The 17,178-nt window shown below is 41.5% G+C and overlaps 3 protein-coding genes across 3 annotated transcripts; 1 reads left to right on the top strand and 2 right to left on the bottom strand.

Moving 5' to 3' along the window:
- Nucleotides 1-271: 271 nt before the first annotated feature.
- Nucleotides 272-1,143, bottom strand: MELLADRAFT_55488 (uncharacterized protein; the record flags this gene model as incomplete). The annotated part of the gene is made up of 4 exons (XM_007407847.1): nucleotides 272-586; nucleotides 668-775; nucleotides 842-1,006; nucleotides 1,106-1,143. 2 exons carry the CDS (start codon nucleotides 761-763, stop codon nucleotides 437-439), a joined length of 246 nt encoding a protein of 81 aa, XP_007407909.1.
- An 8,500-nt stretch (nucleotides 1,144-9,643) lies between these two features.
- Nucleotides 9,644-10,018, bottom strand: MELLADRAFT_61571 (uncharacterized protein; the record flags this gene model as incomplete). The annotated part of the gene is made up of 1 exon (XM_007407846.1): nucleotides 9,644-10,018. One exon carries the CDS (start codon nucleotides 10,016-10,018, stop codon nucleotides 9,644-9,646), a length of 375 nt encoding a protein of 124 aa, XP_007407908.1.
- Nucleotides 10,019-11,231: 1,213 nt separating this feature from the next.
- Nucleotides 11,232-11,501, top strand: MELLADRAFT_124264 (uncharacterized protein; the record flags this gene model as incomplete). Its single annotated transcript, XM_007407716.1, has 1 exon — nucleotides 11,232-11,501. One exon carries the CDS (start codon nucleotides 11,232-11,234, stop codon nucleotides 11,499-11,501), a length of 270 nt encoding a protein of 89 aa, XP_007407778.1.
- Between the last annotated feature and the right edge of the window lie 5,677 nt (nucleotides 11,502-17,178).

Raw genomic sequence — 17,178 nt, forward strand, 5'->3', positions numbered from 1 at the left:
AATGATGCTGATGATCCTGTAAAGAGGCAAGATGGGCAAAGTCTGATAATCAAGGATGAATGAAATGAAAAACCCACCTTCCATCAAGCAAGGGGGGTTTGATCTTTAGACTTCATCGGATACTTCCCTCCTAAATAATCCTCAAGCTCAGATGAGGACGCTTTGTTGGTAGTGGAATTAGACGCTCCAAAGATGTCGAACACATCAGGCTTGGTGTTGATAGGAGCAGTGTTGTTTTCCAGAGACGGGGATGGTTCTTTCTCATCTTGTTCCAGTAAAGAGTTGAATGCATTCTCAATGGCCGTATTCACAGATTCATCTTGCTCGGGGTAATGTAATGAAAAGAATTTTCCTCAAAGTCAGGGGTTGAGGATGGTGGCTAATACTATACTTTCACATTCCACGGCTTCTTCCTGGTACTTGATGAGCCATTTGATCATTTTGCTGATTGCTTTGTCCAGGCTTGAATAATCTTGTGATTTGGATTGAGAGCTTTCAGCTCTGAGATTACCCGTTTGTATTCTGCAAGAACCGTACACCCAGTAGGACCATTTCCTTCAACACGAGAGGTAGCATCTACAAAGGTCTAAAAACAAATGAAATATATTAGTTTCATGGCATCATGCATATATTTCACAGTCAGTTATAGTAAAGAAATTGTCCATACCTTCAATACTTTATTCACCAATTCGACCACATGCCATTCTGCTGGTGAAATTGTTACACCCTTAAAAAACAAAGCCTTGCAATTGGCTGCAAGCATTGAGTTGATTACCTGGAGATAAACTTATAGTCAGCAGATGTATTTGAAGAGGTAAGTATATGGAAAAACGAATCTTACCTCATGGGCCTTGCATGCTACCTTTCAACTTGCATAGTGGCTATTCCAACGGGTCTTGCATGGACGCATGAGCATCCTAGCTTTATAACCCATACGAGTCGCACGCGCCTTGAAATTGCTTCGGCGGGCTGCACTGCTAGCTATTTGACCAGTGACGGTATTGACCTATATTAAGAAAAATGTGAAAGTAATGAGAAATCAGTCTTTCTAAAAAAGAACTTAGAAAGACTGAAAAGAGTAGAAAGATAGAGACACAGTGCTTACCTTCACCAGGGCGAGTGCAACAATATCATCTTTCTCTACAACCTCTACTGAATCATCACCCATACTGCCATCATCGTCGTTGACACCATCAGCCTTTTCAGGTAACCCTTGTTCATCATCTTTGTCTGACTCAGATTCCTCCATCTCAATACCATCCTCCCCATTATTCACCTTGAGAACCAAGATTGGAAGTGGAACACCTGCTGGAATTGACGGTTTTGCACTACTAACCTTCTGACCAAGCACTTTGAGGCCGTGCCCAACTGTGAGGTTAAGCTTATGAGCATAACATCGAATGTGGTTGGCCGAGCTGTTCCACTAAACTGGATCCTTGGCTTCTAGAAACATTTTTTGAAGTTCCTGAGCCATTGGACCGTTATTTTCTCCACTGTCGGTAGTCTGAGCTAAAATGTAAGTGAGAGAAAGTGGGAATTAGTGTTTGAAACAAAAATAGAAGAAAAATTGAGGATGGTGAAACTTATCTTCTCGTGAAGACCGTGACAAACTGAGAATCTTCCAATTGGTCAGCCTAGGAGAGCCCCAAAATGTCTCCATGCGACCATCTTGAGAGTCAGGTGAGTCGATTTATAATTCCAATTGTCATCTATGTAATTGGCTGATGCTCCGATGAACACTTACCAATTGCCTTTGGTAGTCCACACGTTGTGAATCAAGCAAATGCCTTTGTTCATCTATTCATGAAAGGAATTGATATGTCAGAATGAATAAAATAATCAAAAATAGATATAAGAATGGATAAAAACATATAATAAAGTAGGAAAGAAAGGTACTTACTTTGACCGTGTTGATGGCTTTTTGGTGCAAGGCTGCATTGAGTAGCACAGACTGCTGTGCAGCCCATGTCCTTGATCTTATAACTGCACCTCAATTCACCGAGTGGAAAGCAGCTCAAAGGGCTGGGTCCTCGAATCGGGCCCAAGGGAGGGCGTGAAAAACGATCCACATGACCAAGATCATGTTCAAGAGGTTGACTGTGAAGGTTGGTCCGCTAATGAAAGAAGTCAACTTGCCTTTGTCGTTTTTCTCGGCAGAGGCCATCCTTTCTTTATAAGAAGGTCCAAGAGAGAAGCCTTGCTGAGTGGCCTTATGTCGGTTGGTGCACACCGGGCGGGTAGCGCTGCCATCGCGATGGCCACGTAAGTTGAAGTATGAGATCTTGGATTTTCCCCCCTTGAATTCTTTACCACAAAATTGGCATTTGTATAAACGGCCCTACAAGAAGAAAACAATGTGTTAGTCTTGCATCCATACTGAGACCATGAGAAAACTTACATTAGGGGGATCAAAGTACTTAAGAAGCTCCTTGACATCTTGAGACCAAGACTCCATGTAGCCAGGTTTGTTGTTGGACTCAACTAACTTGATTTCGGAATCTTGAGACAAGTCAGTGCCGTCTGGTATCTCATAGACCTGAAAATAGGGAAAAGGGCATTCGTTACAATTAGATATCTCAAGTTGAGCAAAGAAGATAGAAAGATAAGAGAATGAGGTATGAATAGAAAGATAAGAGAATGAGGTATGAAACTTACATCTACCTTAGATCGCTTGGATTGTTGGGGTGTCGCGCCGTCTGAAGTAGCAGCAGGCGACCTTGACACATTAGATTGCTTGGATCGTTGGGGTGTCCCGCCAACTGAAGCACCTGCAGGCAACTTTGACCTGGCACGTTTGCTAGTCGACGAGCGAGTCTGGAAATCAATTAACATCAACTGTGAGTTATGTAATCAAATCTGATGATCGATCAGGAAACTGGACTTACTTTTCCTTGGGAATTTGGCTTGGCCTTCTTTGCAGCTGCTGAGTTAGAAGAAGAAAATTTGAGACTATTATTCTTATTTCTAACAACAGGGGGTCGAGGCGGAGGAAGTCGATTTGCAAGGGGACCAGGTACTTCAAGTTCAACTTCGGACTTGGGAGTTGATTGATCACCTTTGGACTCGGGAGTTGATTGACAAGTGATAGAGGTGGGAGAATCTTGGGGGGTGATCACAAAACCTGGCTGAGTGCGAACAGGGCTAGGTGGACGAAGGATCCTAGTGGATGCTTTACCCGGAACTTGAAGGCTTTGGGAAGAGTCTTTGGGAGGCATTCTAAAAAGTGGTAAAGTAGAAAACTGACTAATTCTCAGCTTATTGTTACGATCAAACTTATGATATGAATTGAGGGGCTATGAGATCAAGGGAACTGACCATATCTGAATCTTATAACCCATCTTATGACCAGGAAGTGTTCAATTTGACAACCCACAAGTCGGCCAGAGATGTTTCCAGGGGTCATTGTTCCGTGATCAAAGATCTGTCCATGGTACTCGAGCTGTCCACGTGCCGCCTTCCATTCTGGGTCGAGTGTGTTGAGTGGTGGTGAAGGTGGGTGGATGTAACGAAGAGAAGGTGGGCTGGGTACACTACAGCTCTCCTGGGTAAGGGGTTTGTCCCCACAATATAGCGCTATAGCGGCAAAAACCCGCAATTGTGGTGCGGTTTTTCAAAAACCAGGTTTCCCGCGGCCGGGTTGCGGAGCGCTGACACCACAATATCTTGTGTTGTGATTGCGCCGCCCAAAACCACTACGCAACCGCACTGCAAGTGCAATATAGTGCGCAGCGCTTGCAGTATTGCTCAAGATCAACAAGATCTTTTGGCTTGATTACAAGAAGGAACAGGCGCAAATGGACAACCAATGGGTCAGGATGAACTAAAGGTAAGTAGATTATTTTGACTTATGTATAATACACATCTAAAACCATAATAGATGAAGAGGTTCATGGAAAATTTAATGAAACCTTACCTAGACCAAAGCTTTAACCCAATTGATAGCAGGAAGTGAAAAAATGTAAACTTCATGCTTCCTTTGGATTTCTACAAGCTCAAATTTGAGTTGTGCAATTCTTTGGTGGATTGTTAAACATCCAAACTTCCATAAAAAACTTGTAGAAGAACTTGATTGAAAAATTTGATAGTCCTTCAATCAAGGCACTCAATCATTGATATTCATTCAATAGTCCTTCATGGTATACCACTTATGCACAGGAATTAAAGATAAAGTATGGGAAACCAAACATGAGGAAGACCCACGACCAACAAAATTACTCATATGAACAATTCCCCAAGGCAAACACAAGATACTTTAACTTGATAAGGTCAAGTTGATCTTGAGGTGTAGTGTTGAGAAACTCAAGCATGCTGACCACATTATCCATGGGCTCTCCATTGCCATAAGTATTCATCACACAAACAGCTGATTTATCTTTGGTCATCTGATTGAGCCTATTAAAATCCTATCTTTTGATCATAGTCACCGTGTCCATGTGACAGTTGTTCAATGACAAGCGCGCACGGACTGCCTATGAGACACAAAGGCAACTTGTGTGCGCTTGTCAACAAGCAAACACCACACAAACATGGTGAGTTGAATCGAGAGGACAAAGACAGACTGAGATTCATTGGGACAAAGTCAGATAACGCACTCATCAGGATTGACCACATACCAGACTGGATCCTGTTGACGTGCAAGCAGACTCAGTTATGATCCCTGATCACTAATATATGAAATCACTTTCTCTAAAGATATTTGTACTCAAGTTGGTGGTTGAGATTGTTCTGATAAGATTAATAAAGAGCTACACCAAAAGCATTAGTACAGATTTAAAGCAATTCTAAGAAAAGTCAAAAACAATGAACCTCTTCAAGATCATCCAAATAAACCAATAAACTCAATGATTTCTCTCATTTACCCTATTCAAATACTCTTTAATAAAGACATATGATGTATCACAACCGTCTAATTGCCATCCAATCAAGGTACTTTGTGTTGTAGGCAAGAGATGCAATGTTGAATAAATCACAAGATCAAAGGTGAATTTAGTTTTTGGATGATTTGTTTTGCAAAGCAGGAACAATCTGTGAATAAAAATGACTGATCAAAAGAAACCTTACAAAAGGAACAGGTTCAGTTTGAGGTTTAAGTACTTCATCATCTGCCCAAAGATGTCCTTCAAGTAGTTTCTATAAACCAAGACAAAAAAAATAGTCAGTCATCAAGAACAAACAAAAAGAGAGTAAACAGATCAGTGAGGATGGTCAATGAAGACAAAGTGATGGTGGAAGGAATTGATAGGCGGGAAGGTATGAATGTAGAAATGGGGGAGCACTGGAAGCATACCTGAGAGATGAGCAGTTGGAATCAGAGGTACATTGATCAAGGGTGGTTGACTTGGTTGTTGGAAGATCAAGATGGAAATATATGATTTGGGGTGGCACACATCAACATGGCTTTAATTGGTTGGGACGCGTAAACCTCAAAAAATGGAATAGGATTTGGGGGTTTTGGGAGTTTTGCTGCCAAACACATTTTTTTTGCCAAACACGTTCTTCTTTAACTTGAATGATTTAACTTGAATGATGATATGCACTGCCAACATTTTTCCCTCAGATCTCACAATCCAAGGTATTCTGAATCTCGGGCCTATGCCCTCGGACAGCTCTTGTCTGAAGATTTGATCCGCGCCATTTCATGACGCATAAGATTGCCTCGGATTGAAACCTCGGACATATGCATCCGGTCATGCCTTCGATTTCTCAACCCGAGGCAAGTATGTCGGCAGGCCGCAGTGATGATAGCTGTCAACGGTGCCACTGTACTATACTGTACTAGTATCGGCCGATACTAGTACAGTACCGTGTGCACCGGTACTCTACTACCCAAAGTATAGCATAGTATCGAATCGTTTTGTTCGATACTTTCAATACTTCACCCATATTGAATGAATCTGATTTGGCTATGCGGATTCCAGAGATGCCTCAATGAGAGATGCCCAAATGAGAAGCTCGCCTTCATTCTATATGGAAAGATGGCAACCAAATACTATGTATTTTCTGGCTGAGACTTTAGATGTACCCCTTGGCCTTTTGTCCCCTTAGTACAGAGAGATCAGTACAGTGGCGCCGCTAATATTGGTCTCGACTGGTCTCGATCTTCCAAATGAGATCTGAAGATGGAAACCACAGCTGGGCCCTCTGTTTTCATGAAAAAAAATCATGATTTGTGGTTCATATTTGAACCTGAGACTTGGGTTTTCACTATCGATTTGAAAGGCAACACCTTTCAGGATTATTGTCATCATTGATTGCTTCGGACCTTGAGATCAGCTCGACGCATAACTCAGAAGCTAGAATGATGACAAGAAGCCTGAAAGGTGTTGAAACCAAGTCCACCTTGACTTCAAATCAAATCGTTTTTCTTTACTTCTCGACTTTGGTATCTCAACAAATTTGTATAGATTCAGTCGGATCAGATTATGAATCCACTCAAGGATCGATTTCAATTACTTCACCGATAAATGTGTTGATCATTGTACAATTTCATATATACATATATTTTGTCAGATAGACATTTTATACTTTTTATAACAAACAACACGAGTAGAGAAAATCTCAATCACCAGGGAAGTGAGCTTGGTTTGCACATTGAGACCGAGCAGCTTCATCAAATTCAATACACTTTTGCATCACCTGGTAGGCTTCCTCAAACTCTGAATCCAGCTGAACTCCATTAGCAATCCATAGCCGACTGCTCACACAGCGCTCGATTGTCCTCGGAGCTAATTTGCCTCGGTCTGTGGTACAGACATCCGCAGCCGATGAGAACGTCCGCTCAACAGCAGCCGAGCTCCCACTGACAGCAAGGTATTGGCGAGCTAATGTTGATAGGACGGGATACTTGTTCTCATGACTCTAGCGGGTGAAAAAGAGATTGTTTATTAGGTTTTTGCTTATCTTGTGAGCAATAAATCAGCGTAAAAAAACTCGCCTGCCACCACTTCAATGCCAATTTGGGGTCCATTGCGACATCATTCGAGGGTGCATCGCGTCCAAGCTGATACTCAGCCAGTTCATCGATTGTTGAGGTTCCCTTTTGTGCATCATGGAGATGCAACATGGGGTCGTAGGAATCATCATTGCATTCGGTGCTTGAAACATTTGCTTCTGGCCCAGAAGCTGGAGCTGGTGAAGAACGGGACATTTCAAGTTGATTCTTTCGAATGTGATAGGCATCTTCTAAGAGTCTATTGGCTTTTTGAGTGACAGGAGATCGAGGACCAAAACCTGTAGTAAAAAAACTGCCTCGCCAGCTGGGATGGAGCATGGTTGCCATTAAGAGAGCGTGTGATGAAGTTGCTTCGGTAAGGTACTTCTTGACTCGAGTGAGCATTGCATAGTGCATCGGATACAACGGAGAAGTTGTTGATGCGTTGAGAAGTCTTGACTCCAAGCGCTTCTTGAGCTTAAGGTATTCTTGGATTACCATCGATCCGGTCGGGCCATCACCTTCCATTCGTTTAGTTAGCAGGGCAAAATGCTATCAAAATGAGATTGATCAGAAAATTTAAGGATGTATTTTATAAATGAAACAAGATAATATTCTCACCTCGAGCTCTAGATTAACCACCTTGATCAACTTCCAATCATCAGGGGTGAAGGAGATCTTGAGAAAACAGCCTTTACCATAGTTGGTCGCAGGGTTGTGTGTACCTGTGTTGGAAGAAGCTGGACAATCTTCATTGTCTCGCTGATTGTTTTTAAGGATTTTGTCTATAATCTATAGGCAGAAACTGATATTAATACTTTCTAGGATGAAATAAAATGAAATTTGAGTGAGATGGAGAACACTCACATCACGTGCTTTCCATGCACAATACCGGCTATCCCACTTGATATTCCATCGTATGCCATAACCAGCAATCAGTGCATCAAACGATAGTCCCATAGCAGCTGCAGTCGCAGCTAAGAGTGCTCGCATTGAAGATGAACTCGTGAGTTTGCGAATGACGTAATCCAGCTATAAAGAGAAACAATCAAATGAGCTAAACAGAGATGAATATAAATTAGAGAAAAGAAAGAATCTTACCCGCTTCAATAGACCATCCAGATGAGAAGCAGCTTGTTGATCTTCTGTAGCGGGTGGAACAATAAAGACCGGCTCATGTGTAGGTGCGTAAGGAGTAACAAATGGAGCAGATTGGCTGAAATTGTTGTCGTTGTACCAATCGTCCCCAACAGTGTGAGCTGGCTCATTTAGTGGATCGTTTTGCTCATCACAATCAAGAGGGTCTTCCAGATTGATAAGATCATCGGAAATGGGGATTTGAGCACTCTGGTGGACAGTAGACGGTCCTTCTTCTTGTTCTTCAAGACTTTCTTCGACAGCAGATAGAAGATCATTGACCGGGAAGCTTCCAAGTACCGACTTTCGAACTACTTGAGCAGGTGCTGGGGTGACTCCAAGGGCCTCAAGACCAGCATTTACTACTAATGACATCTTATGACAGAAACACTTTACCACCATGTCTACAGGATTCCAGCTGTATTCTTCACCAGCCTCTTGGGCAATCTTAGAGAGACGGTTGTGCATTGCAGTAGCCATCGTATAGTTGTTTGAGCCTGAATTGGTTGTCTGAGCAAGAAGGTGCATGATGTGAACAAAAAAATCAGCAATCACCAGAAGGATAAGAAAAATTTGAAGAAGATATCAAACAAGACTGATCTTTTGATACAAATCGTTCTTCTTGAGAATACCTACCAATGGCTCAGCTAGCCATTCACCTTTATGGTACCATGCGACAAGCTTGAGAGCTAAGTGTCGAGTTTGATAGACCCAATTGTGATCGATGTAAGTAACTGTTACACCCAGAAACGCATAACGATTTCCTGGGGTCGTCCAGACATCTTGAGAGAGACATATGGTCATATCGAGTTCCTAGAAAAAACAAAGAGTTTTATAAGTTTGAATTGCATGGGCATCGATTAAGTGAAATGAACATACCTTGAGTGTTTTCATCACGCAATGACTCAGAGACAGATACGCTCGATGTGCTTCATGAGCTGTCCAACTCCGTCCATACAGGTGAGCTTTGGGGTTTGAGTACCTAAATGCAGCGCGTAGTATGGGATCCTGCATCCTGCTCCATGGTAGCACCTGTCGAAGAATCCAAAACATCAAGATTTGATTTAATAGCTTGTTGTCGAATTTCCATGTCGATTGGACTACATCTTGACCGTTCTCTTTCAATTTCAATCTTCTTTTATAGGCGGTTTCTGGTAGATGGATACCCGATTCAATGGCTTCCAATCGTGCTTTACACCCAGGATGTCCCGACTTTGACTCCTGCATTGATCCATCTCGATGAACCTCGAGGTTCTTGGCTGTATCAGTATCCCCTCGAACAAGCGACTTACACCATAAGCAAGGGTAAGAACGGTATGGACCTTCATCGGGCTTGGATAGGATATGAATTGGAAAAGGTCAGAAATTGTTGATTACAGTAAGATAACCCTTGGCTTACATCCTTGTCACCTTGTTTGGGTGTACCAAAGTAATCCCTGACCTTTGCAAAAATTGATCTCGCCTTTTGGGGCTTTACTTTCTCATTCTCCTTATTGGAACCCTGTTCAAGATCGAATTGGTGATTTTGAAGTATATTTGATGAAGTAGTCTGAGCCATCCAAATAAGAATATGGCTCAGCTTGGATCAGACAAAACAAGATAAAAGGAACTTGCCACTGAAGTTGATGTTGCTGCTTCGGCAAGTAATTCCTTCTTGGTCTTGCGTTTTTTCTTAACTTTCTGTGGAGCTTTTCCGCGAGATATTTTTGAGGGGTTTGAACTGGAAGCCACCTTTTGACGCTTCCTTTGGGAGTGGTTCAAAGTCTGAGATGAATTGGAATCAACAGATGATGTAGCTCTTGATGGTGCTCTGGGGCGTGTTGATCGACGTAAAGTTGTCGAGTTTGTTGTTGAAAGGTGAGACTTCACAGAGGACTCATCTGAAGATTCTTCTGGTTCATCAGCATGATCACTGGATGATGGTGGTAGATGGTTCTTTGCAGATGGCATGGTGATGTGTGCTGGGAAGTGGAGTATTGGTGGTGCAGTATTGGATAGTATCGTGGTCTCAAAGCCGATACTCACGATACTTTGTTTTGAATTTGGCCTTCCGATACTAGTATTGGGTAGTATAGTACCGTGATTCCGGTACTATACTGGTACTGTACCCTAATAGTATAGTACAGTGGCACCGTTGTAGCTGTGAATCATTGTTTCCGACTTGAGGTGATGCAGAGCCACGCGGCGGGGAAATCGAATTCATTCTTTTGAAGATGATAGCGAACCCGGTTTACAATTAACTGTTATGAATGATGAATGATAATTGAATTCAATTGAGATCAAGATAGGCTGCTACAGGTTCTATTATCACGTGCTCTCGATCAGGTTCGAGAGCATTCAAGCTGTGGTATGTGAGGGTATGTGTGAGTCAAAGGAGATACAAAACACCAAATGATTTACGTGATCCAAGCGGAGAACGAAACATCAAGCGACATGACGAGACCACAATCAGCTTCTTCACGATGCAAAACTCGACAGAAACCCAACATGAAAGCAATCTGCGGGAGGCGATGCAAGGGAACCTGGTCGGGAAGAGTTGGGCACAGTCAGCTGGTCAGCTGGTCTTCATAGAATATAAAAGGGCACCTCATTTGGTGACCAGTTGCTCACTATCCAAGCATCTCTTCAATCTTTTCGCCTACCGTGCACAATTGCCTTGGTATGATTCCCTGCACTTTTTGTCAGCCAATCGGCTATATACGATATGTAGATCATTGTTGAATATATTGAGCTTACATACAACCACTCATTTTACCCTCTTATGATTGATTCACATAGTATTGGTTTTCATCAAAGCCCAACCCATACACAATTTGTCATCGCTTTAGCTTCCCGGTAAGTCTTGGGAGTCTTGATTTATCAATCTTTATTACAACCTCCCACAGCTGAAGCTCGGTAAAAAATTGATACTTCATTCTTATCTTTCCTTGATGAACCAAAACACGGTCAAAGCTATCAGAACATCTTATAAATCATCAACGTTCAATTTTGTCATCCACTACACTTACTTGAGGGATTACAATTGCTCAATCGACCACAAACGAACCCCACCAACACGCACACCCGCTCTCGCACATAATTTTACTTGAAGCAGCTTTCTTCCTGCACAACCAGCATTATCTTCCGAGTAAATCTGTACTGAGATTTTCTGTTTACATCAACTATGATTGGTATCCAAAGAAAAATTGTTTTACTTTGCTTGATCTTAAGTATCTCAATGATACCAATGATGTGTGAAATTGTAGAAGATGCAGAAGGGGCTGTAGAGTTCTCGATGTGTAGAAAATCACGTACCTCTCTTGAACAAGATGATGGTGGCAGAAACGCTCGTGGTGAGGAGGATTTCTGTACCTCATATTCATGTGAGACTTCCGTTAAATGTGAAATGGCAGGTTGTGGTATTTGTGGTAGTAATAATTATTGTCTGAACTAGCGGATGGACGGTACTATTTGTGGTCATAGAAAAAGTGAACTATCTTTCCAGCAAAATACCAGACCTCATCCTTTACCACGTTTAAAAATCTTCAATTTTGAATTTACTAAACGGTAGAACTCACATGTCAAATTCCCCAAGACTTGTATCCTTCATTGGATACTCTTTTAGATTTGTGAATCCTTACAATTAGAATTCCTTTATTGCTAAAAAACCTTTCTACTTTATATACTGCTGTTTTACTATCTGTTGGACTTGTGAAAAGATAACAAAGTTCTTTACTAACTTAAAGCAGATTAAACTCCAGACAATACAGTGGTTGTTGTGTTTAAATGTAGTTAAAAACTGAAATTTGAAATTTTTCATTTTTTCTCAATGTCCAACATATAACAAAATAGTTAGCTTAACAAAGCCCTCTCTGCGCGGCCGCGTCCGCGCCCTCGCAGAGGGGCTTAGGACTAATCGTCGATTTTTGGCTTGAGCACTACACTCCTTAAGTGTCTCTAAGGAGTTTTTCGAATTTTTACGCTTCCCTCACAAACCAACCTCACTTGGCCCTGCTGGGAAAGTTGTTCATGATCATTTTCTACATGTGTATATCTTGTTATCACAAGAGAAACACTACCCCACCATGCTGTTCTTGAGGGAATTTTCAAGCCTTATGTCTCACTTGTAAAGGGGCATACAGGGTGAATTTGCACCGTACCCGATTTTTGGCTCATTGCTACAGGTGTTTTGTAAGAATCATCAACGTCCTTTTTTGGCCACACCGTTCACACTGGCCATGATGCTAGACTACGAGATTATGTAGAATTTTTATCAGAACAACTTTCCCTGCGGAGTCAGGTGAAGTTTGTTTGTGAGGGAAGCGTGAAAACCCGAAAAACTCCTTAGAGACACTTAAGGAGTGTAGTGCTCAAGCCAAAAATCAACGATTAGTCCTAAGCCCCTCTGCGAGGGCGCGGACGTGGCCGCGCAGAGAGGGCTTTGTTAAGCTAAACAAAATAGCTGTACTTGGCTTTTTATCTATTCTTCCTTAGAAGATTCTTCAAAGATTGTTTGGTACTGTGCCATTTGAATAAAGAGTTTATTGTCACTTTCCTTATTTGTGATCAGCTCAAGCTATCAAAACCAAGGACCAAGTGTGCCCAAAGCTAGCTTCCATTCGAAATCACTTTGGTAGACTACTTGGTGAACAGCATGTAAGGTTACACCTCACAATCACAGGTGTGACAGGTGTTATTAGACCGTAGTAGATTAGTGTACAGATTGTTCATTTCTTTCTATCTCTCTCATTTGCTTTTCCTAGTTCTTTCAAAACACATTTTCTTGGTAGCCTGGAGTTTCTTTGATCCTGATTTTCAGTTGAGCTAGGCCTAGCTTTTGCAATACTATTTTTGGATTCTAGATACTCTTGGCTTTGCCATTTGTGCGCGCTCAGTGACTGGTAGCTCCTTTTATAGGAGCTTCCACAGCACCTCTGGGATAGTAGAAATGTAAGGAGAACATATAGTTCAGGTTTTTACCTATATCAACACAACCACAGATGCGTTACTAGTAACAGAACTGTACCATACCGTATCCAAGTTCAGTAGTACCATACACTACATGCAAAGTGGGGATGCCGCGGGTGCCCCGGATCGACCCCCCGCTTTTGCAAGACCCCCCCCTTGGGTTTTGTGCAGCGTCACCGCAACCCCGCATCCGTGGGGTCAGCACTTTGCATGTAGTGATATCTGATAGTACCATATGTGGGGCCGGGTATGGTACTGAGGGGTCCAATAAGCCCCTTTTCTTAATTATGGTACTGCATATTGTACTGGCCTCCATGGTATGATACCAGATACCCGTTGTGAGAAGTATTAACACCATGGATATGGTATAGTACTGTATCTGATTTTGCTTTTTGTTGCAATTGAAAACACATTATTTTTTGGCTTGTAACTCTGCAAAGTGTTGCCAAAAAATTGTGCTCTTCACTAAATCTTTGGCCAAAATTGTGTTCTGTTCTACCACTAAAGCCATCAAGCTCAGCTGGAGTTTTTCTTCACTACAATATTGTTTTCCCACCTGCTAATTCTGCGTAGCTCTGCAAGCCAGGGATGGGGAGATCATCCAGTTTGAAGTTGATCAAATTTAAAGATTCATATAGCATTGATGCTTGGCACTATATGGTTCTAGTTTTCTAATTGTTTGACTTACTATATAGAGTTTTCATAGTGCTCTTAGTTCAACCATTGAACCTTAAAGAAGTATTCAACATCTTCAGATGATCTTCCCTCCCAACTACCACAATGTTCCTTTAGTTAAATAGGCAAAAGGAAGAACTTGGTTTGCAATCAAATTCCAAGCCTTGGTAGGAGCAAGGAGTTATGGTGGCTGTAAAAACCAGTGTTGGCTCAAGGTAAAATGGGAAGGGACAAAGCTCAAGTTAATGAAGCTGAAGCTAATGGCTCCTTCCAGGATTTGGATCAGTCCTTGCAAAAAGCAGAACTGTCCTACTGACTCCCCTTATAAGTCAGTCTTTGGTTTTTTATCACATCTTCATCATTCTTCTTTACCCATGCATAATTTGAATATCTTTCAGGTAATGAAAACTCAACTCTTCAAACTACTCAGTTGGTCAACAAGTAAAGCTCTCATTGCTCAATCCAAAGCAAGGAAGCCTGGTTCATTGAGGTGCTCATATACCCATTTCTGCAATAAATGACCAGTCATTCAATCTTACACTTTTATTGTATTTATGAAAGTTATGAGTGTGGTTTTATTGCAACATATCTTGTCATGTTTTTTTTGGAAAACACACTTAATTTGTTGGTTTAGGTGGCCTAGGTCCCACAACGTGGGTATTTTTCTTGTTTCTGGATTTCGGACTGGAATCTGCATTTTTTGTTTTTGTGAAATAGGCCCATTGCAGGCCATTTCATACATATCATTGTTGTAGTGTAGTGTAGGGATAATTTGGGGAACGGTCCTAAATGGCCAAGTCAATCATCTATTGGAATTATCCCTCTTGTAAATTCAATCTTCACTCGCGTGATCAATCCATTTCTTGCCGAAAATCTTGTGGTGCCAGTTCCATGCATAAGATTTCCCTCAGCGCTGGTATATTCCCATTCCCAAAAAAAAGAGAAACACTTGTTGGCGGAATCTTTTATTTTTTGGAAGAAAGGAAAGTATCAAATCAATACATGTGAAATCGTTTTTAATATTCTTTCAAGTTTTCTTCTCACATACCTGGTTCTGGTTCTAAGTTGCTATCACGTAGAGGATTGAAAAAGCCTTTTGAAGCGTGCGTAAAAAATTCTAGTAGTCAAGTTTGTCAGTAGATGAGAGGGGAAAACCAAGTCTGCTTGGAATTGATCACTAACCTACTGGATCTATTCGGTCTTCATTGTATGTGATAGCAGGCTCTTCAGAAGACATCTCCATGAGTTCTGCCTGGCGTGACCGCTGTGTCCCATAATTGCCCAGTTGGTTCACAAAATTGCCTGCAACCCTCCCCCATTTTTTGCCCTTTTGACGATTAGCGTATGATCTTTGATAGTAGAATCTGGAGTTGTGAATACATCACAACTCACATATACTCGTACGCTGGTTTGTTTCATCCACTGCAATGGTGAAGGATTGCGGACACAGGTTGAAATGAGCTTTCTAAGCATCTTGACTCTGAGTAGAGGCTGTGCAGATATAGATACTGGATTTGAACCGCAGGACGCACTCAGTGCATATACCAAGGGTAGTGCGATGAGTCCAGTCAACAGAAGAGTTTTATGCATATCGAGTGGAGCTGAATTTGTTGCAATTTTCGATAACAATTTTTTAGAGATCAAGCAAATTACGAGCACGAGCAAGCAAACACTTGCAATCAAACAAGACGGGCTCTTTCATATTGCTAGTTTCCCTGAAAACTTGCCATAAAAATCATCTCTGACGGGTCATGGATCCAGTCATTATCGGAGCAAGTCAGCAATCGCGAATACATAGGCTGTATCCAGCTGTATCTTGGAGGTATGGACAACCAGTGCTGCTATAAGCAGACTCCAATAGACAGTAAAACGAACTTCTCCACACGCCTCAGTCATTTGAGACGGACTCTTCCAGATTCGCATATATACCTGACTGAATTTGAATTATACTCAACAGCTGAGCCAAGTCTAAGATGAGCATAGGTCAACAATCATATCTTTAAATTTGCCATCATGCCGGCGATGAGTCAAATCTATGTATCGTGGTTTGAACAGACCAATCATCAAAGACAAAGCAGCGGCCCGCTTCCACCCGATCTTAAAAAAGTCGCATGGTGTAGAGCTATGAGATGTGAGTGGATCAATAGACAAAACCGCCGAAAAAGCCAAGCCGATTTGTCTTCCTCACTGGATGTTCTTCGGGCGATGATGAAGTTATCTGACGACGTCCAACTGTAACGTGTCGGATGGTATAAACATTTTGCGGCGCTACTTCGATCGGTTCACATGTATCTGCTGCGAGTCTATGATATGAAAGGAAATTATCGAATAGCAATAATAAGCTCCTCGCGGCCGCGTCCGCGCCCTCGAAGAATTCAGCGCATGGTATGATAGGCATCCATTGGCAAGTCATTGCTGTTTGATTACATAACTGTTTCATTCGTTCGATATTCTTATCGTCCATCGATCCATTGTGTTGATAAGTTTTGTATGAACAAAAGTATCATATCGTCATATATCAATCAAAGTTTGGTCACATAGACAGAATCGCCTCGTTATCAAATAAATTAAGCACGATAACCAAGTCCAGTGAAAAAATCTTGATAAAGTCTCAATATATCATCTATCAATTATTTTCAATGTTGTTCAAAATCGGATCATTCTCAACTCCATTCAACTCTGCCAAAGGCAACGACGCTTCTGTACCTGCATCGTCTTTGTCCAAGCCTTCTCCAACTGTTCCTAAAGCAAAGGAACCCTTGACTCCTCATACCAACCTTGACAATTGATTATTGGTTGGTTCAAAGTGGGGGCCTCTGGCATTACCAACATCCTCAGTTGTGGGTCTTACTCTACTTAAACCCCCTAGGTCCAGTCCAACACTTCTCACATTTGGCCACCTGTATGAGAATGACTTTGGGGAATACTGGATAACACATTTCAACACCTGCATATTTAGAGGGACATTGCCAATTATGCAGATAACAGTATTTGTCACATTTTGAACACAATGATACGACATGTGTCGAATGATACCCACAAGAAACTATGTATATCAAGTGGTTTAATTGCTCATAGAACACCTATAGTGCTTGCAGTCAATGAAATATTGATCACTCTGATCAATTGGCTTCAGTGTTTTTTGTGGTTTTGGCAGGCGTACAACTTTCAAATGCTCTCATTCATTTGTGTGTTGGAGTAAACAGGAGTAAACTTGTTTATTGAGGTAAAAATCAATAAGCTGTATATAATTTTGAGAAAAATCTGAATGTGTTTTACCAGTTCAGACCTCTTACTATTAGAGAAGCACTACAAAACCAGATGAAATTTCCAAAAAAACAATCAAAATGATAAAAAAGTTTCAATTTGAAATCAATCTAGGTAAATAGAATCTCTACTAAAAAGACTTGTGTTAAAGTGAAGCTTTGTTCCTTGAGATTGACCAATCAGAGTATTAACTTTTGATCAATACACTACAAGTTTAAAGA

Source organism: Melampsora larici-populina, assembly GCF_000204055.1.
Source record: "Melampsora larici-populina 98AG31 unplaced genomic scaffold MELLAscaffold_10, whole genome shotgun sequence".
Classification (NCBI taxonomy): Eukaryota; Fungi; Basidiomycota; class Pucciniomycetes; order Pucciniales; family Melampsoraceae; genus Melampsora; species Melampsora laricis-populina.